Consider the following 23,575-nt stretch of genomic DNA (forward strand, 5'->3'; position numbering starts at 1 on the left):
AGCTCTTAGCCACCTTGCATTTTATTGCGTGCTTAAATATCAGAACAAATATGAGGACACAGCCATTTTTTAATTTTAAGTAATTAAGCAGAAGTGCAACAGCTTCATTAACACACTTGTACATACAAGACTACAAAGACTTTTACAGGAACAGTTAGAATAAAAATGCATTTAGTCTTCAATTGCTCCAGAATGAACTGCATCTTCATAGCATCCGCCTTTATCACCTTTACTTTCAGGGTGCAGCTTAATAACATCATCGATTCGAAGAATAGTAATTGCAGCTTCTGTTGCAAACTTCAGACTCTTTGTTTTAACCACAGTAGGCTCAAATACACCAGCCTGCTTGTTGTCACGTGGCTTTCCATTGATTAAATCAAGACCAATCCTTTAAAAACAAAGTTAATTGGTTTAATATTCCCAAATGAAGAGCTAACTTTTAATCCCAATTTTGTAACATTTTTGATACAGCGAGAGCAAGTCAACATTTAGCTCCTGTGCTCTTCCTCAAACTTTCATCCATTTTTGTCAACCTTGTACCTGAACGAAGTACACCACCAGAAAAACCTACCTTGGCAAAGCTGCTGTTACAGACACAGTGCTTAAGTCATTTTTTAAAGATGATTTGTATTGAGTGCTGGCATATTAAGATTAGAATTAACTATATATGATAGCTATATGTTATTGGGCTTGTGACAAACAATTCCACTTCTTTCTGCACTGTCACTTACCATTTCAAGTTTTTGCGTTCTGGATTCACTTGAGCTTCATTGTGAAATGCCCTGAGTTTTGCAACAAGATCTATAGCATCTTGAGCAGCATTGACTGCTAAAGTGTTTGGAATAACCAGAAGCGATCTTGCAAATTCTGCAATAGCAAGCTGTTCACGTGATCCCTAATTAAAAAAGGATTATATATTAGCATTTCAGAACTGTAATGCAAAAGAACAATGCCTTATTAGCAATAAATAGTCTATTGTGCTGAAAGTTAGTTGAAGTGATCCCATATAGGTATTCAGAATAAACTTATCCATTTGTAAAATCAATCTTACATTTAAAAATTCCCAATGCATCTTTCAACAATTATTAAGTGAATTATGGCTGCTCTCAACTGAAAAAAAGAACTCCAAAGCTACAATAAAACAAAGTTCACAGGCAGAAGTGTTTCCAAACATTTATTAACTAGAAACTTACCAAACATTTATTAACTAGAAACTTACCATGCTGGTTGCATAATTTTCTAGGTAAATAGAAAGTGCTGCTTCAACTGCACCACCTCCTGGAACCACAGACTTTGACTCTAATACTCTTTTGACAACACAAAGAGCATCATGCAAGGATCGCTCCATTTCATCACACATGAAGTCATTTGCCCCTCGTAATATAATGGCAGCTGTAGTCCGTGCCTTAGTACTGTTTCAGAAAGAAAGTGAAAGGTCCTTATTCCTGAGTTAGTTATCAAAAAAATTAATAGCTAATCTAACCAACCCTATTTAGCTATATTTTTGAGTTACTCATTTTTCATTATGTAGTTAACAACAACTGAATTGTGTCCAGTTTTATCAAGAAAATTCATGGTATCAGACTAATTACAGAGGACTGAAAGTAATCTATCCCACACATATAACTGCTCACACAATTTAAAAGGCATCATGGCAACTATCAAACAGGAAATTTCAAAAGATGTAGCAAAATATGCTGGTGCCAATACTTTATACAAGAGAATAATTCTTACTTCTTGATTAAGATTAATTCATCATCACAAATTCTTTCTTGAACCACTTCTTCTGCTTGTCCCAACATTGACGCTTCAAAAGTTTCTTCACCTTCCAGATTTGCCAGGGTTGAACACAGAGTGGCTTATAAAAAACAACACACAAGCAAGGCCTTTAGTATGCTTCACAAAAGCCACTTTCATTATGCCAAACAACCTCACTCATATTTGGGTTTTTAAGGTCCAACAAGTAGCAGTAAGCAACGTGTTTCTATATATTTAACTTCACTACTAACAAGACTAGCAAGCTGTGGTGTTAAGATTCAACGCTGAGATGTCTGTAGTTACCTCCAGAAGCCTTAGCAATACGTTTAAGATCTCTTTTTAGAACTCTGCGTACTCCCATGGCACCAGCATCCGCAAAGTATTTCAGACACATATCATCAATTCCACCAGTAGTCAAAACGACATTTGCGCCTGTGGCCAAGATCTTATGAATTTTCTCTTTAGTGATGTCAGCCTCTCTGCATGAGAGAGTAGGCATACATTAGTTAAACAGAAACAAACTCAAATATGAAATTAGTGGCCGAAAAGATAAAATGCTCCATAAAACTAGCTGTGATTTAATGTGCGATCTATCTTCCCAATTATATTAATATCCATTTCATATAAAAGACTTTCCAGACACGCATACAGGGCCTCTGCTAAAGATCTTTAAAGATCAAAAGTAGCATTTTGAAATGAGTTGGACGCCTGTGCAATTGACATGTGATCATAATGCCCAGTCCCATATAAAATCTTTGCAGATATATCTCAGATTAACTGCAGTTTCCAAACCATCTTCAAAGACAGCATACTATACAATTGTCTCATTACATACTATACAATTGTCTCATTTGAAGGTTACCAGAACATTCATCACCACTATAAGAGACTGGTAAATTAATAAAGTATACAACTTTTCCATCCAAACCTGTGAGATAGCTGAGTTAGTAAAGCTAAGAGTCCTATGCTCTCAGGATTATGGGTTTAAGACCCATATGGGACAAAAATATTCCTACATTGCAGGAGGTTGGACTAGATGACCGTTGTGGTCCTTTCCAAATCTACTATTCTATGATGCAAAGGTTGCTAGACCCCACAAAAAGATGGAGCTACATCAGATGTAGCCCTACCGCAACCTTTTTTTGTAAGGTGCCTGCCAGGGTATTACTGGCACTAAAACTAGGATGCATGAGCACTGGTCAGATAATAAAAGTTATAGTCAAAACATCTGGAAGGCACTAGGTTTGAGAAGGCAGCTCTACTGCTTTCAGTTATGGTACACAATTACAAAGATTATGGAGCTCCTTATTCAGGTAGATGAGGAAGCAAACTTGTGGGAAGGTAAACTGATTTAATTGATTTCAAATTAGCCATGAGCTTAGATTCACACACCAACACTTAATTAAAAGAAATCTGCTGCTGCTCTTTATAATCAACTTGAATTGAGCTGATTCCTTGCAAGAATAGTGATAGCTTGGAATACACTGCTTCAAAATTCTTAAGATTCCATATTTGCCCCTTGTTCTTTTTAAACATGTTTCACTATCTAAGACAACCTATATATACACACACTATCATTTTAGTTCCAAGTGTCCCCCCACAGCATACCTCTGCCTAATCTGGTCCAGTTTTTCAGGATCTGTGACTACGATCTGAACACCAAGCTTCATTTTAGTCTTCTGTAAGCTGAAGTCAAGACATGCAATCTTTGCATTTACTATTCTCTTGGGCATACCTTTAAAAAGGAGAAAAAACATACCACACATCCTAGGTTGTTTATTAAAATACAGTATTTCAAAATTATTTTTAAAAATCAAGTTAGGAATATTCTTTAAAATGTGCTATTAGTAATTCTTGTAGCAAAGTTATTCACCAAAGACCCATTTTCTTGAACCCCACTCTGTTCATAAACCCTCTAGGCTAAATCAGTGTCCATCCATTCAAATCATGCATTATTGATACACATTTATACCACAAATCTTTAGACATCTACTAAAAAGTGAGTCCCACTAAATTCAGAGGGCTTACTACCAGGTATGAGGGTGCAGAATTGCAGCCCGAGACAGAAGAGGACCAAGTGTCTCCTACAGCTTATTTAGTATCATACTTTCATGTTAAACACAAGTGTTAACTATATTTTATGCCATCTACTAACACTTAGGATTCCTCAGAAAAAGAAAGTGCATGTACTAACACAAAACTCTATTGGTTTGTTGATAAGAATGTGACCTTACTTTGGGAGCCCACAACACAGTTCAACGCATAGCCATTTACAAGAATGCTCTCTTTCTGACTGCGACCATGTGCCTTCAAAACGTTAACAGAGTTGATGGGATAGTGTGCTTGCCCTTTTGAATCTGTGTATTTTACTGCAAGTGCAGCATCCACTACCATGTTGGCAAAGAAGTCACTGTCACTATAAGAGCACTGTTAAGGAGAATAGGAGCAGTTGAGCATCTATTGAATTTACTGCACATCTCACATTAAAAAGACATTATAAATATCCAAGAGGGTTTCATAGCAGCTAAGACTAATGCCATTATACAGATGCAAGTTCTCTGGAAAGACATTCTTAAAGGAATGCCAATGATATCAGGATTAGACCATGCCTTTATGCCTCCCCCACTACATATCTAAGAAAAGTTGCTATTTTTCTCTTCAAGGCAGCACTAAATACTTTGCTTCCACAAACTGAAAGGATACATTCCAATGATTTTGGAGGACATTGATGTTTTAGCTGCATTAATAAGGCAGTCCCTGCCCAGCTCATCTGAGTTAATAACAAGGTTCTCATTGATGTATCGAACTGCCTCCCTGTTGAATAAAAGCACAATTTTTACAAGGTAGTTATGATTTAATTTTAATACTCTCAATGCTTTGACTACTTACAGAAATTATAACATTAACAGTAATTTCATCTCTTTGAAAATGGAATAAAGGCTGAAAATGAGTTATTTCCTTCAATGGCCAGCCATCATTGCAAGGATAGCTTATGAAAGAGTTTTAAAATACTACGCAACATATAAAACAACCAAGCTGAACCCAGCAAAAAATAAAATACAACCTGGATCAATTAGCTTAATCACAGCAACTTAAGGCTGCCATCCTATGGTGGCTTAGAGGGTGCGCGAGGGTCACAGACAGAATGGATCTCCTACACCTGCAGAAGGAGGCTGATCATCTCAAATCTCCTTCTGCAGGTGCAACAACCTCTACCATACTTGCTGCTCTGACAGTGGTCAAAGACAAAAATGTGGTCCTGCAGGCTTGTGAAATGAAGAGGACATTTGAATCAGTCCTGGGTACACTTAGACAGCACACACACACAGACGGGACTTAGTCCAATACACCTGGAAAGCATCAGGTTAGGAAATGCTGACATATAAAGCCTATGGCAGCTGTTCTGCCAATGTATCTCTCCTTACCTTCAGCATAAATTGCATATATGATTGGCCTGTCAGTTAAAAACCCTACATAAAGTAAGTCTTTGCCTGGTGTCAAAAGGATAGCAAAATGAGTGTCAGCTGATCCTTCCTACAAAGGACATTCCACATGCAGCATAACACCAGTGCTCTTTCCCTACTTGCCATCCACCTTTCTTCTGATGGCTGGGGCCATTAAATGTGCTGTCACAAAATAACATGCTGCCCTAAACTAAAAATCTTAAAATTCAATAAAACTAACAGGGAAGGTTGAAATTGCTCAGTGGTAGATTTCACCACTGAACAGTTTTCTTACTTGCAAGCGAGACGATATCCGCTAATGACAGAAGTGGGGTGAATTTTCTGTTTAACCAACTCATCTGCATTTTTCAAAAGTTCTGCAGCAATGATCACCTGTTAGAAATAACAGAGACACGATTTAACAATATGCAAGCTATTCTGTGAAAAAATTACAGCATAGTCAAGGCATAAGCTTAATGAAAAAAGAATGATGGTCTTAATGTGATAAGTTCATTCTCTTTAGCAGATAGAAGGTATCATTTGCAGGTCACACTTCTTGCTGGCTCTGGAGGGACCATTAAATTAAATTTCACATCCTTTCTACTTTTTCCAAGATTCCATGGCTTAAGAGGATTTGGCGCTGGCCTGGCAGAGTTGCCCTAGCTTATCCTGTCCACCACTGCAAACAGCAGCAGCTTTTGCTGTATGGGGCCCACTTCCGCTCATAGCCTGGAAGCTGAGTTCTCACCCCAAGTCCATGGCTGCAATGTCTTCCTCTTCCTCTTCAAAAGATAAGCACTTGAGAATACCTAGTGTCTGTGTAAGGGAGACATATCCTATCAGATGTCTGCTCCTTAAGAACCACATGTATGTGTCCAAAAACCCCCAACCAGCCCAGGCTAGGTGGAAGTGACACGGTAGAGAAGAAAAGAAAAAAAAAGCCTGTAGATTATGATGCAAGGATAAACATAGCTCAGTATATGCCTGTTGTCTTGTGGCAAGCAGGACCAGAAACTGGGTGAAGAAACAGAAGGCTCTTAATGCAGAACAGCATTTTTCATTTGCTTCCCCTCCAATTTTGACACAGTTCTATTACCCTATCAGTAATAACCAATGAAGTCAGAAATGGAACATGGGTTGTCCCAAAGGCATTTAAAGAGACTGGCCTGGCTACAGAAATGGAATCCAAATATGGTCTAAGAATTGTATTTGTTGGTTCTGTTGCTGGGCCAGACTTTAACAACTGCAGTGCTTTCCCAGGCAAATCTTCCAAAGAGGAAGTTGCTACTTTTGCTTGCTGGGAGATGGGGAAATGATGGCCCCATTGTGTTTCATTTGTAGGTGGTTACTTCTGGCTACTGCCAAAGCAGGCAGATAAAAACTAAGGTTTGTTCTCATGTTAATGTGAGAAGTTACTGAGTTCTTTGTGTAAATCACTGTGTGCACGAGGATGAAGAAAAAACAAATAAGCATCTTTCAGAGTACAGAAGAGAGTATACTCATCCCTATGCTGTACTGATGCCAGTCTGTCATTCAGAATAGCCAATGCAGTCCCAAAAACTTTATTCTTCTGCCTCAAGCTACTCCATCTTTTAATTGCACCACACCCTTACATGAACTTGCAAGAAAGAATAATCCTTCTGACAGTAATGTGTAACAGGTGTGTTTTCTTTGAATCCAAACTACAAGCATGCCCAAAATAATTAACAGTATGTACGGCCATTTCATATAGGATGAATACATTGTCAATATTCTCCTTCAGACCTTTGGCAGTCATTTATTTATCCCATAAGCATAGCCACGTATTTTGCAATGCAAATAAGTGGTAGTCAAATGGGAAGACTTTCTCTCCAATTATAACAGTAAACACAAGTAACCTTGTAAGTGGGTTCAGGAGCGTAACCTGTTTAAAGATAATTCATGGGAGAAAGGGCCGTATCTAATGCGGCAGCTCCTCTGGCACTAGGGATGTCTGTGTGCACAACTGGTCTTCAACTTCCCCTTGTATCCCTCTAGCCTGCCGTGTGCCCTCAAAATCAACTCTAGAGGACTGGAGGACCTTCCAGAGTAGATTCCAGAGGTGCAAGAGGGGAGGAAGAAAGGAAACCTAAGTGCTACTGCACCAGTGGAACCTTGCTAGTGCAACATTAGATACAGCCCAAGATCTTTTAGAGGAGCGTCTCCACCCCCATCGTTCAGCCCGGACACTGACGTCCAGCTCCGAGGGCCTTCTGGCAGTTCCCTCCCAGCAAAAAGTGAGGTTACAGGGAACCAGGCAGAGGGCCTTCTCAGTAGTGGCACCTGCCCTGTGGAACGCCCTCCCATCAGATGTCAAGGCAATAAACAACTATCTGACTTTTAGAAGACACCTGCAGACAACCCTGTTTAGTGAAGTTTTTAATGTTTTGATGTTTTAGCACAGGGGTCAGCAACCTTTTCCAGCCATGGGCCGGTCCACCGTCCCTCACACCATGTGGTGTGCTGGACTATATTTTGGAAATATATATATGAATTCCTATACCCCACAAATAACCCAGAGATGCATTTTAAATAAAAGCACACATTCTACTCATGTAAAAAAACGCTGATTCATGGACCATCCGTGGACCGGTGATTGAGAAGGCAATTGGGCCGCATTCGGCCTCCGGGCCTTAGGTTGCCTACCCCTGTTTTAGTGTGTTTTTAATTTTCTGTTGGGAGCCGCCCAGAGTGGCTGGGGAAACCCAGCCAGATGGGGAGGTTATAAATAATAAATTATTATAGTTCTAATTCAAACACATTAAGCTGGAGTATGTAGTTTTTAAACTGTTTATCAAGTCTGTGTTAATTATGGTATTTCGGCTTGACAGGTTGATTGAGCATACTTTGTTTCAACAACAATAAATGAATAATCTATGTGAAACAGGCTTTTATAAAATAGGCTAAGGAATAAATAGACATAGCAAACCTAACATTAAGTGGTTGCAGTATTTTTAAAACATCAATACAGCAGGTTAATTTATTATGTATCTAAAATAAATCATATATATGCTGTTCAGATTTCAAAGCAGACCTGAGTGGGGCAGCACAGAACAGTATTGTGCTCCCAGCCTTTTTTCAGTGCACATGAATCTACAAACATACACATACCACAGAGGTGGTCCCATCTCCAACTTCTTTGTCTTGTAGCTCTGCCAGTTCACACAGAACTTTTGCCGCAGGATGCTCTACCTCCAGCAATTTCAGAATAGTTGCACCATCATTAGTAATGGTCACATCCTAATATTCCAGACACAGAAATAAATAAATGATTGTTACTTAATATTAATCACAATTATGAAATATAATAGGAAACATTATGCAAATAATCATAAAGAACTGCTTAAGGGTCGCTAGGGACTTGCTCAGGGGTCCCTAGTTTTGGACTAACATTTCTAGCTGTCAGAAAATGTCACTGCCAAGTTCCTCTGCCCAACATCAGCCAAGGAAGCCCCCCTCCATCCGATTTTCCTCAGGTAAGGACAGGCTGGGAGAACGTCACCTTTGGCTGACCCTCAACATACAGTATCAGCACTAAGCAGCCTGTTTTTTGCTGCAGGTTTTACCAAGCAGCAACCAAGCAAGATCCCACCTCATTTTTCTGCTTCAGAGAAGGAACAGTTGGTGAGCTTACTGGTTTGGTCCTGCACATTTTGGTCATACAGCTACCAAATAACCTTCAGCTTTCCTTTCAGTATTGGAGCTGAGAAGAGGACAGGGATAACTGTGAAGCTGTTGGGAAAATCACCACCCACCCCTTTCAGCTTCAAAGTGAGGATGGAGACTGGTTGCTTTTTACTCTCACTACGATGAGCCAAAGTCCCACAAGTCTTAATTAAATGCCCATTAAAGGGACATTTTGCCCATATTTTGCAAGGCTGCTGAGAATGGATAACTGAATTAGCATGTATATTTATCCAATTCTGTTTTAAGCCAAACCCTTGTGACCAACAAGTTATGGAAATTATTTGAGTACAGTAATGACCATTCATAACGTAAGAATATTCTTCACAACTGAGAGCAGGGCAGTGGGATGGGGGAAGTGAAGACAAGCTACAACAATTAACCATGATGTTGTTCACTGCTCCTGCTCAAGCTGCACAGAAAAAGCTATTTGGTTCCTGAAATTAATTCCAATTGTGCAGATAAAATATAACTGATAGAATTCTACAGAATGGGGTAATAAGTGTGTGAAAACGGTCCAGATGCAATGATCCCCAAGCATGCACCTCCAGATGATGATGATGATGATCATCATCATCATCATCATCCTCCTCCTCCTCCTAGTGCCCAACCATTTAAGTAGCCAACAGCCAGGTACAAAATGTGCCCGGCGAATTTTGAACACTGAAACACATTAAAAAACATATTTAATCCAGGATAATTTTACAGACTTACTGAAAGACATATCTTGGTTGCACAGTGCACTTTTCTCTTAAAATGTACTCATAGAAAATAGTGTCTACTTACACCAATGTCATCCACCAACATTTTATCCAAACCAACTGGGCCAAGAGAACTCTTCACAATATTGGCAATGGAAGCAGCAGCCATAACTGTTCAGAAAAACAGATACATTTTCCTCTCAAATAGCGCCAAGTGTTTTTCTTAAAACAATAGGTTACGTGATACAGATGCTGCCATATATACACTTATTTAAATCAAATCCTTTTAGAAAAATAGTTAATTCTGGTTAAGAAAACCAAACGTACCACTTTGTTTAGTATTTAACTATAGTTAAATACTATACTGTATACTGTACCTCAATGTTATTTGTCCATGGTTTGAATGGGGGAACAAGTGTTTTGCGGAGAACCTCTAAGATGAAACAGAGCCTCCACAAGTTGTTCACAATCCATCCAGTTTTTCACAAGGAATGGACCACACAAGCATTTGTAATAGGCATTTTCTAGTGTAAGCACAGATCCATTATAACAGTTCCATGCACAGTGTGTCTAAATCTTCTCTGCCTCATGTGCACAGCTGAACCAGTCCAAAAGCAATTAAGTACATTCGCTGTCTTTATAATACTGTACTATGTTCTGCCATTTAATATAGGAGGAAGACAGTGTACATTCTTCTCCTTCAGACTATGGCAGGCTTTTCTTTATCCCATAAGCATAACCTCTTATTTGGTAATGCAAATAAGTGGCAGTAGAATGGGAAGGGTCCAACTCCTATCCGAGCACAGATTCTAAATAAACTTGTACCTGAGCTTGGGGGAATAGCTATATATTTTAATTCAATAGATTAAATGCAGTTTATAATGTTATAAATATGCACAATAAGGCTCAAACATGTTTTTAAAACAAATATAACTTTTTGTATGAAAGATTAAAATGCAACCTCTCACCACAGATAAACCAAATGCCAGCAATAAGCATATCAATGCAAGATCTCAATGGGGAAGGGGAAAGACAATGCTGATCAGGATTTTTAAGTTCCCCTCTACTTGTTACATCATCTACCACTACTTGGGATTTCATGTAAAATGAGAAAAGCACAGGTAACTTTTAGCTTTAAACAAATCTATATTCACTAGCCTAAATCTACAGTCACCAGTGATTTTTAAAATAATAACCTATCCAGCAGTTTATGATCATAGCACTTCTTAAATGAAAATGTGGTTTCAACGTTATCGTGCAAGATAACACTAGTACAGATTTTAAATGACATTATTTTGAACTAATGGAATTAGGTCAACTGATCACACGTTAAGATTCTCTTGTCTGCATTACACTCTGACAGAACTTTTAACCCATGGAGCCACGTGAAATTGAAAATTACATCCCAATTTAATGTTTTAATTACAAATCAGCATCAATAATTATTCTTTTTGTGGTTCTGCTTTGAAACATATTTTTTCAATCGGTTACATTTCCTACCGGAATAGGAGTGGGCTGCCGATATCATGGCATGGTTTCTCATAAATCCTCAATGCATCCAAATCGGGCTTAACAATGTGGCTAACCAAAGAGACAAGCTTCGGAAGCGAGCCCTGCCATATTAGGAAGCGAACTGCGCGCCCCGTCACTGGAGGCTGACGGAAAAGGAGCGGCTCCATCGCACATGCAAAAAGCGAATTATTTCACGAACGCGAGACCCGAGGCGTGGCGAGAGGAAAAAGGACTTGACCAAGTGACTCTCAGTTTGATCCTCCCGATAGATCTCTCCCCCTCTCTAGAGCCTCAGGAAAAGGACGCCTGTGGGGCAACCCAACGTTCGCCGCCTTGGCCAAAGGCCGCCCGTTAAGCGCAGGGAAGCCGGTTTCGCCTCACACGCGCGCCCGCCCCATCAGCCCCCGGGGCCCTAGCGGAGCCGAAGCCACCGTTAGCCTCCTGAGAGGGTTTCGGAAGGCCCCGAGGAAAGTAATGACCATTCCTTCTTTCGTTTTTTGTTTTTTTTACCGTTCTGCGTGCGGACATGCTCGCCGGTGCCCCGCTCTCCGAAAACCGCCAAAGGCCCGTCGAACGCCATCTTGACGAACAAAGAGAGCGAGGCGGCAACGCGCGTGCAGCACTGCAGACCTCGCGGCGCAAGGCTTCCTGGGTAAGCCCGCCCCTCAAGGCGGCGGCCGTTGGGAGGCTCCTAGCGTCGTCTTCGCCGGAAGGGCGTAAGAGATGAACCAATGAAAACGCGGGGCACAAGTTTACTCAGAGCCTGTCTTTTGAGTTTTGGATCGTGATTGGACCTTCCGCCGCAAACGAACGTTTCCTTCCTGTTGCGTAGCAACAAGTGAGGCGGTTACATGTGTTCTAGAAGATTCTAGAAAGTGGCCGGGATCCGAGGAGGCTCGCTTTAGGAGAATTCCCAGGTTGAATAACCACTTAGCAGCTCCTTTCCCAACCATTTTGAAGCCACTTTTGCTTGAGACTCACCGCAGCTTGTCATGTTGGGGGAAGCTAGTGATATTCCAATGAATTATTATAAATATTTATTATTGTACTGTTTAGAAATTAATCTGATAAATTCATTCCGGCAAGCGCCCCCCCCCCGCGGCATCCTTTCACAAACGACAGAAAAATCAGAGCCGTAGTGCGCAAGCGCACTTTGGATTGACAAAATCAAGCTACAGGGAGTTGGTGTCAAAATCGAAGACGTAAGAAAAAGCGCCGGACCGCTCCTCCTACGTAATAAAGGCTGCGCCGGATATGAGCGCACTGTTCTCTCTGTGAGCCTCGATCGACTCTACGGAAAAGATAAAAGAAAATGTAGAGGGAAATCCCATTGAAGAGGCGAATTCTGGGTTTTCGGTGGAAAAGCTGGTTTTAGCTGTGAAAGGGAGGAGGGGAGGTTTTCTGTGGCTCCTATACGGAACCCAAGTCCCCAAAAGACGTTCCTACTCTTTTACAGATCTTATTTCGTGTATTCCTCGCTCCGTTTCTAAGCATTTAAGGCATGCAAAGTCCAATGCCAATATAGTCCATTCTTGTAGCTTGAGGGAACTAAGATTGAAATATCGCAGGTTAGAGATGAGTTTATGAGACTGATTTAGATTCCCTTCCAAATCCTCCGTGCAAAACGCCGCTGGGTGTGTAGCAGTGGTAAAACTGCATAAACTGCCCTCCTGCAAACTCTTCTTCCAACCCAAATTCTGCGTCAGTTGATTGCAGATGCCTTGCATTCCTTTTACATGCTGAAAGCGCTGCACAGTTGCATGTGCAACAATAGATATAGGGAATATTTTATTTTCGCTGGCGGATCTCAGTTCCAATCCGGGAGAGGGAAGTATCTGAATATATCAAGTCTCTCATTTCGAAAACTACGGTCCCATCTACACTCTCGGAAAGCTATGGGTCTGTGTACCCAACATCAAGCCATTAACTCAAAGCGCTGTTCGTTTATAGGACCTTTCTATGGAGGAAAGCGGGTGGATTTCCTTGAATTGACCAATCAGAAGTAGGGTTACAAACTTGTGGCAGTGCCTTGCCCCCGCCCCCGGGGCGGAAACGGATTTTCTCTCCTATGGTTTGCATATAGATAGAGCTAAGGTGTAGAGCTGAAGCTCCCAGCTTCCCTTTGTAAAAATGGTGCTGCCATGTACCCTGTAGCGTGTGCTTCTCCCGGCGTGATGGCACTGAGGAGGTGGCGGCCTTTGCAGCTGAGGATCGTGGCTAGGGCATTCCCGGCAGCTGCTCAAGGTGCTGAGATTTGGATTTGAGTGTTAATATAGAATTCAGATGGATCCTGGGGAAGGAGCCCATTTAAGTGAACGGGAGCCTTTTCTAGTTTGGTCATACATATATTTTCTGGGAAGCTAACTACTGACTTCGGTTGAAATTTCTTTCAATCGTATACAGTACTTACTAGGTTTGTGTTCGATGATCCGATCCTAAGCATATATTCTCAGGAGTAAATCTCACCGAGAATCTGCTAACTTTTAGAACACCTGGGGTGTTCCGGGGAAAACTCAAGCACGTCTTACTCTGAGGATCGATGCCCAACTTCCCGTTAGTAGAAACTTACTATGTGCTTGTTGTAGTATTTGTTCCTTAACAAAGCTGCATGGCTTTCCCTCTCGCCCTTTTCTTTCAAAGGAGGAGCTACTGTGCAGTAAGCTTCTGCCTGGTTTTACTAATATCTTTGCTGAGGTCACATAATGCAAAGGTTTTGTTGACCTTGTACGCTGGAAATATTTCTGTGCACTGGGTTGTGTTAAACTTTAGTTTTTCTTTATTCATCTGCAGGTATCAGATGTAGTTCTTCTATTCCCAGTTCCAGACCTTCTGCCAAAGATGAAGAGAATACAAGAGAAAATGAGATTGTTGCCCCTGACTTCGTTAACCGTAATCCACGTAACTTGGAACAGTTATCTCTAGCACGGAAAGAGCGAGGCTGGAAAACCACATGGCCAAAACAAGAGTATTGGAATAGGTAGGTTATAAAAATGTAACACATAGAAGAATTCTACAAACATCTGAAGAATATTTTGCTAAGAAACAATATTTTCTTGTTCAAAGCTTTTCTTTTGTCTCCTGATACGTTTCTTCTAATCTGCAGAGAGCAATTGTGTTATCATGTTGTCACGCTCATGCTCAATGTTCTGAATCTCAGCCCTCTTCACAGTCATCCCTGTGAGCAGAGGACCTAAACCTTGCTTCATGTATGCTTTGTTGCAGTGTTTGAGTTTTGATTTGAGACTTGGAGAGAGGAAGAGGTGGTATTGTGTCAAAGTTGGCAGGGGGGAGTTCCAGGTATAAAGCATAAGGTTCTCCACTATAAATAGAATTCTTGGGAAACTTGTCATTGATACTATATCAGAATAATTGTTGTAGTAAAATAATGAAATGCTGTTTTTTGTGCCTTGCAATTCAGGTTACGACTTGAGCGAACACAGCATCATGTGGAGGCCTATGTTGTGCACTGCAGTGGTCGCATTGTGGTCTCTGCCTCCACTAGAGAGTGGGCCATAAAGAAGCACCTTTATAGTACTAAAGATGTCACAGCCTGTGAGAATGTGGGGCGTGTCCTAGCACAACGCTGTCTTGAAGCAGGAATCAACTTTGTGGACATTAGAGCTACAACTCCATGGGAGAGAAGTGGTGAGGCGGTAAGTAGATTACTTTGGAGTTTTAGGCTTCTGTTAACCTAGAAACTCCTCTTACGTTTTAAGCTCTTATAACAGCCTTGTTCACAGAGCAATTAATTTCTAGCAATGGAGTGCTAAGTGGTTCAACTGATGACAAGCAGTCTCCCTTGGTGTACTGTTTCACAATGTGAAACATGTCTGTATAGTGTTGCTAAATGTCACTAACACTAAAATGTGAAATTAGCATTGTTCATGAGAGAATCTCTTGAAGGATTGGGATAATCAATGGGAAGGAAGAATGTGTACCAGAAAGATCTTAATTTCACTTATAAGCTAATAGGGTCTGAACTGGGGGTGGTTGACAATGAAGCAGATCTTGGCGTCATAGGCGATAGCTCAATGAAAATGTCAACTCAGTATGTGGCAGATGTGAAAAAGGCATGAAAATTTTGTGCCAGGGATCCTTAGGAAAGAAAACAAAACAGCAAAGTCATAATTCTGTTCTTCAAATCTGTGGTGCAACGGCAGTTACAATACTGTATAAAGTTCTTGTTGCGCCACCTCAAAAAGGATATTATAGAGCTGCCAAAGGATAGGAAAAGGACAGCTCCCCTATGATGAAAGGTTACAGCTTTGTGGGGGTGGGTTGTGCGAAGGGGGGAGGTTAAAGAAAAGTAAGGGGATACATGATTATGCATGGGGTGGAGAAAGCAGTTAGAGAGGGTCTTTTCCATCTCTCATTGTATTAGAACTTGGGGCCATCCAATAAATGTTGGAAGATTCAGGACAGTGAAGAGGAAGTACTTCACACAGTGAATACTGAACCTATGGCATTTGCCACCACAGGATGTAGTAATAGCCACTGGCTTGGGTGGCTTTCAGAGCAGAATGGGGAAGTCAGTGCTTTCAACAGGTATTAGCCATGATACCCTCAGAGGCACCTGGTTGGTCACTTTGATCTATCCAGTGGGATCTAAGAATTGCAACATTCTGTATGTTGAATATAATAACACAAATTATATACTAAAGGTTGTGATTTAATTGTTTTCTCTTTTTTTAAAAAAAGGTCCAGAGATTCCAAAATGCTATGGCAGAGGGCGGTGTTGTACTGAAAGAACTGCAAAGAATTTATGAATAAGTTGAAAATTCATAAGAAGATGCTGAGAAATACTTTAGAAAAACCTGAAATTCTGTATTTTTAGGGGAAACACATTTTCTTCCTATGTTAGAATGCTATTGAAACATTTTATGTTAAATAAAGATCTAATAAAATGATGTTGGTGGCAATTGTTGGTGATACTTTTTTTAAAAAATATAGTTTTACACAAATTGGGCTGCAGCTGAAACCTCTTAGAAATAATTTCAGAGCAGTATAATCCTGCTGCCTTTTACAGCTTCTTGGTCATTGGTCCTGATCCATGAAACTGAAGCTTGATTAGGGCGCTCTTGCTGCTTTTCTATCAAAACTACCCTCATATAAAAAGGATCAGAGAGTGATTAAACAAAACAGAAATTAATTAGCCTGTGGTAACAGTGAAAAAAGTTACTGTTTGCTACTACTGCATGTACAGTTTAGTATTTTGCAGCTATTCTTGCCAAAAAACTATTCAGCAAGATGAACAGACTGGCCAATTTGGACTGTTTCAGCACAGGAATACATAGTTGTGTTCAAGTAGTGCAAGTAGATAAATAGGTACCGCTGCAGTGGGAAAGTAAACAGTGTTTCCGTGCATTCTGGCACTCGTCACAGTGTCTTGTTGCGCCAGAAGTGGTCAATCATGCTGGCCACATGATGCGAAAAGTTCTGTGCAGACAAATGCCGGCTTTCTCGGCCTGAAGCAAGATAAGCACTGCACCTCATAGTTTAGTTTGACTGGACTTAACTGTCCAGGGGTCCTTTACCTAAACTAGTTATGTTTTTTTGCTGTGATAAGCTTCATACCCGCTTTGACAAGAAAATCTAATGGGTGCAATTTGTCTCTGGGACTACAATTTAAATATACAATGAGGGCCTGTGACAGCAGTGGTTCATATTTGCCCTATTCATTTGCACTGGTTTCAGTCACCGTCCAGCAGGGGTGCCAAAACTTTTTTCAAATAGGGCCAGATTTGATGAAGTGAACATGCGTGAGGGCCAACCAAAGCTGGATTAGGCCCTCAAAACGGACTTTGGACATGCCTGCCCTACTGTGACAATAGCGTCTATACCACAATCAAGTAGGCCCCGTAGTCACCCTTACAGCTGAAAGTCAGTTGGGAGAAGTTAGGCTAACAATAAGTTTATGGTCGATCTCATTTGCATTTAAACATGCCATTTGCACTAATGAGCCTTGATCTTTGAATTAGCCTAATTTATTCTGCTCCTCAGTTTGTTAAGGTCAGAAAATCAAACTAGAACGGTTGATTTAACATCTAATTCTGTCACCAGGCCCATAGTCAGAAATGTTGTATTTAATCAAAGTTCTCACTGTTTATCTATTATCCCAGATTCTGAACAACTGTGTCAGTTATCCAATACATCAGGCAACCTTTCTCACGGTATATTGGTGAGGTGTATTACCCAAACCAAAGTGTTTTGAGTCTGGAGATTAATGGTTACATTGCGATTTAATCTTTCAAAGTGAGTATTTGAAAGTTTACATGTGCTATGGTTTATTTCTGAGTACTACATACACAGGATTTTCCTGCTTTATTTGCAATTCTGTTTATATGGGGTAAGGCCCAATTTTTAAACAGTCCTGATTACATTTAGGATCAAGGCTTAAATACTTTCACATTTTATTTATAAACATTTAAATAAAGTTTAAAAGGGCCCCCCAAACCCTTCACTTTTTAATACAGTATCGCTGCTGTCCATTTCCGCGAAGGATGACTCCTGTCCATTTAGCCACCGTGTGACACAAATAAGTCAGATGCCATTTCCCATATCAAGTGGTATGAGGGAAAGTTTTGGTTGCTTGTTTTTCCAGATGACTACGCCGGTGTTAAAAGTTCCTGCAGCCCTAGTTGGGAAGAAAGTGGGTGTTCAAGGAGAAAGGGGTTTTGTGGGAAATGATGGGTGAGGCGCCCCATGAATTTTTGTTGGGACAGCTTTTTTAAGGAGATCCGTTATTAACTCTGAAGAAACGTCTCCACCCCTATGGTTCAGCCTGGACACAGAGGTCCTCCTCTGAGGGTCTTCTGGCGGTTCCCTCACTACAAGAAATGAAGTTACAGGGGACTAGGCAGAGGGTCTTCTCGGTAGTGGCACTCTCCCTGTGAAACGCCCTCCTATCAAATGTCAAGGAAATAAACAACTATCTGACTTTTAGAAGACATCTGAAGGCAGCCCTGTTTAGGGAAGTTTTTAATGTCTGATGCTTTATTATATTTTTAATATTTTGTTGGAAGCTGCCCAGAGTGGCTGGGGAAACCCGGCCAGATGGGCAGGGTATAAATAAATTATTATTAATAATAATAGTCATTATTCTTATTATTAAAAAAATAGCAGGCGGGCATCAGGCTGAGGAAGGCTGTTATTATTATTTCCTGTGGGTGCCTGTTTAAAATATAACATAGCTAATTTTCTCACTGCAGATGGCGTCTGCTATTGTGAAGTAAATTGTTGCATGGACAACTATAAAAAACAAAATAGTCACAACACCAGCACATTTTGCCTATATAGCCCTACTGCATGGAAATATTTGATACCAAATGTTGGAAAACAATGAAATAGGCATACTGGTAATTATCTTAGCCTAAGATTATCAGGTGTTGACGAGATAAAGAACTACTCAACTTTTAGAAGATATCTGAAGGTAGCCGTTTAGGGAAGTTTTTAATGTTTGACGTTTTACTATGCTTTTATATGTGCTGTAAGACGCCCAGAGTGGCTGGGAATAATAATAATAATAATAATAATAATAATAATAATAATAATAATAATAATAATAATAATAATAAAGTTGTTGAGCCTTTGGGGGGAAATCATGGGTAAAAACACCCCCAATGCGAGGAACAAGCCTTCGGGGGGGCGGAGAGGCACCTGCTAAGGGCATAGTTTCTGTGGATCTGGGGAGGGGGCAGCCCATGAGTCGACCACCTTTAAAAGCTCAAGGGAGGCAAAACCAAGGCTCGCGTCCAATTCGCGTCGGCAATTCGCGTCGCTCCTCGTTGTTTCAAGGCGATGGGCGTGGCTTCCTCCCGGCTCTTCTTGTGGGGCGGGAATAGTCTCGATCCGCACGCGTGTCTGGAAGCGGGATGGATGTGGGAGCCGGGGAGTTTGAGGAGCAGTTGCCGAAGCTGCAGGAGCTCATCCTCGGCTGCGACTTTGTCGGTGAGGGAGATGCGGGGGGGGGGGAGCTATCCCTGCGAAGGCGGGGGGTGGGGGTGGGCATCTCCCAATGGCCCTCGGCTGGTCTTGGGCTTAGTTGATCGAGCTGCGGTAACGGGGAGGAGGAGAAGGGAAGGGTCCCCTGGGCAGATCTGCCCCAGTCCAAGCCTCGACCTGCTTGCATGGAAGCAAACCCCACTGAACTCAGTGGGAACCCGCTCACCCTCTCCAGGATTAGTATTTTTAAACTATTTTTTTTTTTTGCCACAATTTTGTTTTATTTATTTCATAAGATTTATACACCGTTCCATATTAAAGGAAGCAGTTTACAAAAACACACACAATAAAATCATGACCGTGCTTTAAAATATTAAAACATTACCTCAACTTTCTAAGCATCCTGGTAGGCTTGTCTAAACAAGAGTGTTTTAGGAGGCCTTGAAAATAGTACAGTGAAGGTTCCTGCTTGATTTTCTTTCTTTCTTTCTTTCTTTTTGTATTTTTAAACTAATATAACGGCAATCGTTGCAAGCATACTGGGAATTTTACTTCTGGAGGGAGAGCCAGTGGATCCCTTAGCAGAATGCACACGGCTTGTGCCATGTTAAGTCCCCAGAATTCATTAGGGAAGGGGAAACCAAGGTTAGTGTTTGCAGATCTGCTTCAGAGTAGCAGGAGTGGCTGGGGTGAGCTCTCAACTGCTACTGAAGGAGAGTTGAGAGGATAGGTGGCTTTAAAAACAAATACAGTGGTACCTCGGGTTACATACGCTTCAGGTTACACACTCCACTAAGCCAGAATTTTGCACAATGGAAGCCCCACAGAAAGTGCATTGCAGTACACCAGTCTTGAAAGGATCGGTAGCTTGTCCACAATAGTTCAGGTATCTGATTCCAGGACCGGCAAGAGGTTTTGTACCAGCCAAAGCTGAAAAAAGGTGCTCCTGGATACTTGGACCTCCAGTGACAAAACTGGGTCAGGAAAAGTGAGTATTTGCAGCTGGTCATTAGTGTTGTGCCAGGACTAACAATCAAGGTAAAACTAAATTCCAAAAGTTTTATTGTTATAATAGTTACAATTCTGATGAAACTTCTTAAAATCAACCAAACATAGTGGACTGGTGTCTCATGCAAAGTACTTGAGAGCATTGATGGAACCGGCAGAATATAAAATTACAAAAAATGCTCACAGTCTATTTAGGAGTAGTGGGGAAGGCAAATAGTTTAGTTTGGTGCCCTTTGCTGTGTTCAATTTGTTCTTTGTATTTTGCAGGCCTTGACATGGAGTTCACAGGTTTGCATTCTACCTTTCCACCCAGTAATCAGCACAGGTAAGTTTGTCTAACCATACAAATTTTCAGATGATGTGTACAGGAGTACTATAAAGGTGCATACACAACATGGAAGTATTTTATGATTTTCTTCCTCCCCTCCCAGCCTCTTTGATTCACCTGCTGAGCGCTATCAAAAAGCCAGACAGAGCGTCCAGCAATTTACAGTGAGTCAGCTTGGTGAGTTCTTTTTGAGTTGCTAAAACTCAAATGTAAATCCTATACATGCAGTATGAGTGAGAGACTGAGGGACATTAAGGATCTGGGTGAGAATGCTTGTGGTTGCCTTGTTTTGGGTTCTAGTGGGAGATTGAAAGGGACTTAAGTCCAGATTACCTCTTTTCCCTCTTTGAGCAAGGCATGAAACTGTTTCCAAAGGGCTTTTAAACAGACCAGCACTGCACTTTGAAGTCATGATAATTGGGGCTGCAAAACACAGCATCAATTAATGTTACCATGAAGTCATTCGACTGACAGGCAGAAAGCTCTGCCAAGTTTGGCCCACCAAGGGGTGAAGAGATAATGATGTGGCCTCTTGGCCAGAAAAGGTTCCCCAACTCTGTTTTAGAGGAATACTCTGTTTCCTGCATTGTTTGTTCAGAGTTACCAGAACAGAGGTGTCTCTTTCTCTAGGTATTTTGGGGGGTTGTGGCTCTTCTAGGAAGTAGTCAAGATGGAATTATTGGATATCTGCTGTGCAAATATGATTCTTGGGGCAGTATGGGGGAGTGTAATACATCTATGAACAATATAGATATAAGTCCCTCATAAATAGCCTCTCTACAAACACCTAAGCTTCCTTGCAATGTCTGCCAGTATTTGGTGCTAAAATTAAGGCCAATTTAGCTTTCCACCTGAAAGGTTGCTATTGTCATTTTCAGTAAATGACGAGATGGGTGGTATCCTTACTAATAGGCAAATGGTTCTATCATAGCTTTAGCCAAGGAATAGAGAAGAACACACATTTGTCATCGAAATGTCACTGTGTGCAGGTGCCTGTTTTGCGTGATAACATTTTACATTTTTCTTTCAGGTTTGTCAATATTTTCCAATGAAAAATCCAACAAGTACGTATAGTGTTTTCTTGTCAATGGTTATATTTAGCTGGTGATCACGGGATAAAAATGCTGCCTTTCAGCCCTTTCCCAGCAGAAATCTTGTTAGTCATTCTGCTTTCTTTGCAGGTACGTGGCTCATTCCTATAACTTTTTTCTCCTTCCCATGACATTTGGCCAAATGGATTCTGAGGTCTGTTTCCAAACATCTAGCATTCAGTTCTTGTCTCACTATGGTTTTGACTACAACAAGGTATGTTTTCTGTTACAAATAGACTAGGCAAACAAAATGTGGATTTTTGGACTTGTTTTGCCATTTAAGTACTGTTACGTCTTCTACTTGCACAACAGGCTTTCCCTCTTCTCTCCACATGCACCTCCCATGCCTCCTGAGTGGGTGGGTTGGAAGACCCCCCCAGAACAGCATGTGTGGTAGGAGGGAGGGGTCGTTCCATCTGGAAGCTGGGGCTTTGTTGCACTTGAGAATTTTAAAGCACTTGAATTTTTAAATTAATACTGGAGTACAGCCACTTACAGGATTGGTGTAGTCAAATGAACAGAAGGGATAGTTCTGGCACCCATATTCCTTTAACACAGAAACTTTCTGAGGTGTAACTTTTATCCTCCCTTCTCTCCCCACCCCCAAGTTTCTTAAAGATGGAATCCCATACATGAATGAAGCACAAGAGAAGAAACTTCAGCAACAACTTTTGCCCGGGAGCTTGATGGTCCACAGGTAAAACTGATCTTTCTGTGAGAGTCTGTGGAGCGTTCTGGTAAGTCCAGGTTCAAACTGGCTCACAAGTTTCAAACAGCTGCCTTGCTCTTCTATCTCCAGTACCTTTGAAAAGGACAAGCTGAAAAAAGTGATTGATGAAGTAACTTGCTGGGTGTCATCAGCAGAAGCGAAAGATTCTATGGTTCTACACGATATATATGGTAGGGGGCCTAAGCTTAGGCACTTTTGATTTCGTGTCCCACAGCCCTTGACTGAATTTGTTACTTGCTCCTTGCCCCACACCTTGAATTTTTGTATCTTTCCCTCTCACCCATTGGAGAAATAGAACCTTTGTTTTGTTATCACTGTACCTGTTATTTGTGAGTCTGAACATAAGGCTATGTACCATTTTTTTAATTCTGGGGTGGTGGGGAAGCACTACTGCAAGACCTGGCACCTTCACTGATGCAGCTTCAATAAAGAAAGAGAGAGAGAGAGAGAGAGAGAGAGAATACTACACTTAACAGAAAATGGATATGAAAATAAATTGGACTTGATAGTATCCCTTGCAGGGGCAGTATCCTTTTCCTCCATGCCCACAACTCTCCTGAAAATGATATACAGTATACTACTCTCAACATGTTCCAGAAAAACATGGGATTCTAGGAGAACCACTGCAAAATGCAGGTGATGTGACTGCATACATTAGAGAACACCCAAAACCTTCCTTGCTTGCCATAGAAAACTAGCCTTGAAATGGAAGTTTAAGCAGGATTAGAACACTGCTCTCTGGAAAGCTATCTTTCAACAGGTAGGGAGGGTTTAAAACATACCGGTAGTAGGATAGAACCTTTTTTATGTACGCTACAGCAGCAGCAAGAGTACTCATCGCAAAGCATTGGAAGAGGCAAGATCTACCCACCCTGGAAGAATGGCAGATGCAAGTAATAGATTATATGGAACTGGCTGAAATGACCGGCAGAATTCGAGATCAAGGAGAAGAGCAGGTGGAAGAGGACTGGAAGAAGTTTAAAGCTTACCTTCAAAAATACTGTAAAACCTTTGAATGTTGAGGACTTTGAAAAGGAAAAGAAGGGGTTCTAGTGATTGAGTTAAATAAGAGTACAAAGGGAGGGACAAAGAATGACAATGAATAAAGAATGATCTTGCTGAACTAATTACTACATAGAATACAAGATCGGGAGGCGGGTGGAAGTAAGGAAAATATGGTTTTGAAGGTTATAATTGGAAAGTGAGCTTTTATTTCTACGCTAAAATTTCTTTTTTCTTTTCTTTTTTTGTCTATGTTTTTCATGTTTTTCTTTTCTTTCTTTTTTTTGTAATGTCTATGGAAATTTGCTTTTTTTGTGTGTCATTTTGTGTAAAATGCAATAAAATATTATTTAAAAAAA

At 40.9% G+C, this 23,575-nt stretch overlaps 3 protein-coding genes across 7 annotated transcripts in view; 2 read left to right on the forward strand and 1 right to left on the reverse strand.

Moving 5' to 3' along the window:
• Positions 1 to 51: 51 nt before the first annotated feature.
• TCP1 (t-complex 1) lies at positions 52 to 11,786 on the reverse strand. Its single transcript, XM_081856526.1, has 12 exons — positions 11,627 to 11,786; positions 9,690 to 9,775; positions 8,331 to 8,459; positions 5,497 to 5,594; positions 4,462 to 4,572; positions 3,993 to 4,174; positions 3,367 to 3,493; positions 2,062 to 2,237; positions 1,735 to 1,858; positions 1,220 to 1,412; positions 732 to 895; positions 52 to 388 (listed from the first exon to the last, which is right to left on the reverse strand). Exons 1-12 carry the CDS (start codon positions 11,694 to 11,696, stop codon positions 172 to 174), a joined length of 1,677 nt encoding a protein of 558 aa, XP_081712652.1. The 5' UTR covers positions 11,697 to 11,786; the 3' UTR covers positions 52 to 171.
• A 1,366-nt stretch (positions 11,787 to 13,152) lies between these two features.
• On the forward strand, positions 13,153 to 16,035 carry MRPL18 (mitochondrial ribosomal protein L18). The gene is made up of 4 exons (XM_081856551.1): positions 13,153 to 13,360; positions 13,907 to 14,093; positions 14,535 to 14,769; positions 15,815 to 16,035. The coding sequence occupies exons 1-4, from the start codon at positions 13,258 to 13,260 to the stop codon at positions 15,884 to 15,886; spliced, it is 597 nt and encodes a 198-aa protein (XP_081712677.1). The 5' UTR covers positions 13,153 to 13,257; the 3' UTR covers positions 15,887 to 16,035.
• Positions 16,036 to 17,112: 1,077 nt separating this feature from the next.
• Positions 17,113 to 23,575, forward strand: part of PNLDC1 (PARN like ribonuclease domain containing exonuclease 1) — a 48,893-nt gene continuing 42,430 nt past the window's right edge. For 4 of the 5 annotated variants that reach the window (XR_014155119.1, XR_014155120.1, XR_014155121.1 and 1 more), the window contains exons 1-7: positions 18,804 to 19,063; positions 20,333 to 20,390; positions 20,497 to 20,570; positions 21,424 to 21,457; positions 21,575 to 21,698; positions 22,093 to 22,181; positions 22,284 to 22,384. Coding sequence is in view for 2 of the 5 variants with exons in the window: in XM_081856533.1 (XP_081712659.1) it covers positions 18,988 to 19,063; positions 20,333 to 20,390; positions 20,497 to 20,570; positions 21,424 to 21,457; positions 21,575 to 21,698; positions 22,093 to 22,181; positions 22,284 to 22,384 (556 nt within the window). In the remaining 3 variants the exon portion in view is untranslated. Of the gene's footprint in view, positions 17,369 to 18,803; positions 19,064 to 20,332; positions 20,391 to 20,496; positions 20,571 to 21,423; positions 21,458 to 21,574; positions 21,699 to 22,092; positions 22,182 to 22,283; positions 22,385 to 23,575 lie in introns of those variants that run through there. The other variant, XM_081856534.1, reaches the window with a different exon arrangement.

This window comes from Podarcis erhardii (genome assembly GCF_964252035.2).
Source record: "Podarcis erhardii genome assembly, chromosome: 3".
In the NCBI taxonomy this organism is placed as follows: domain Eukaryota; kingdom Metazoa; phylum Chordata; class Lepidosauria; order Squamata; family Lacertidae; genus Podarcis; species Podarcis erhardii.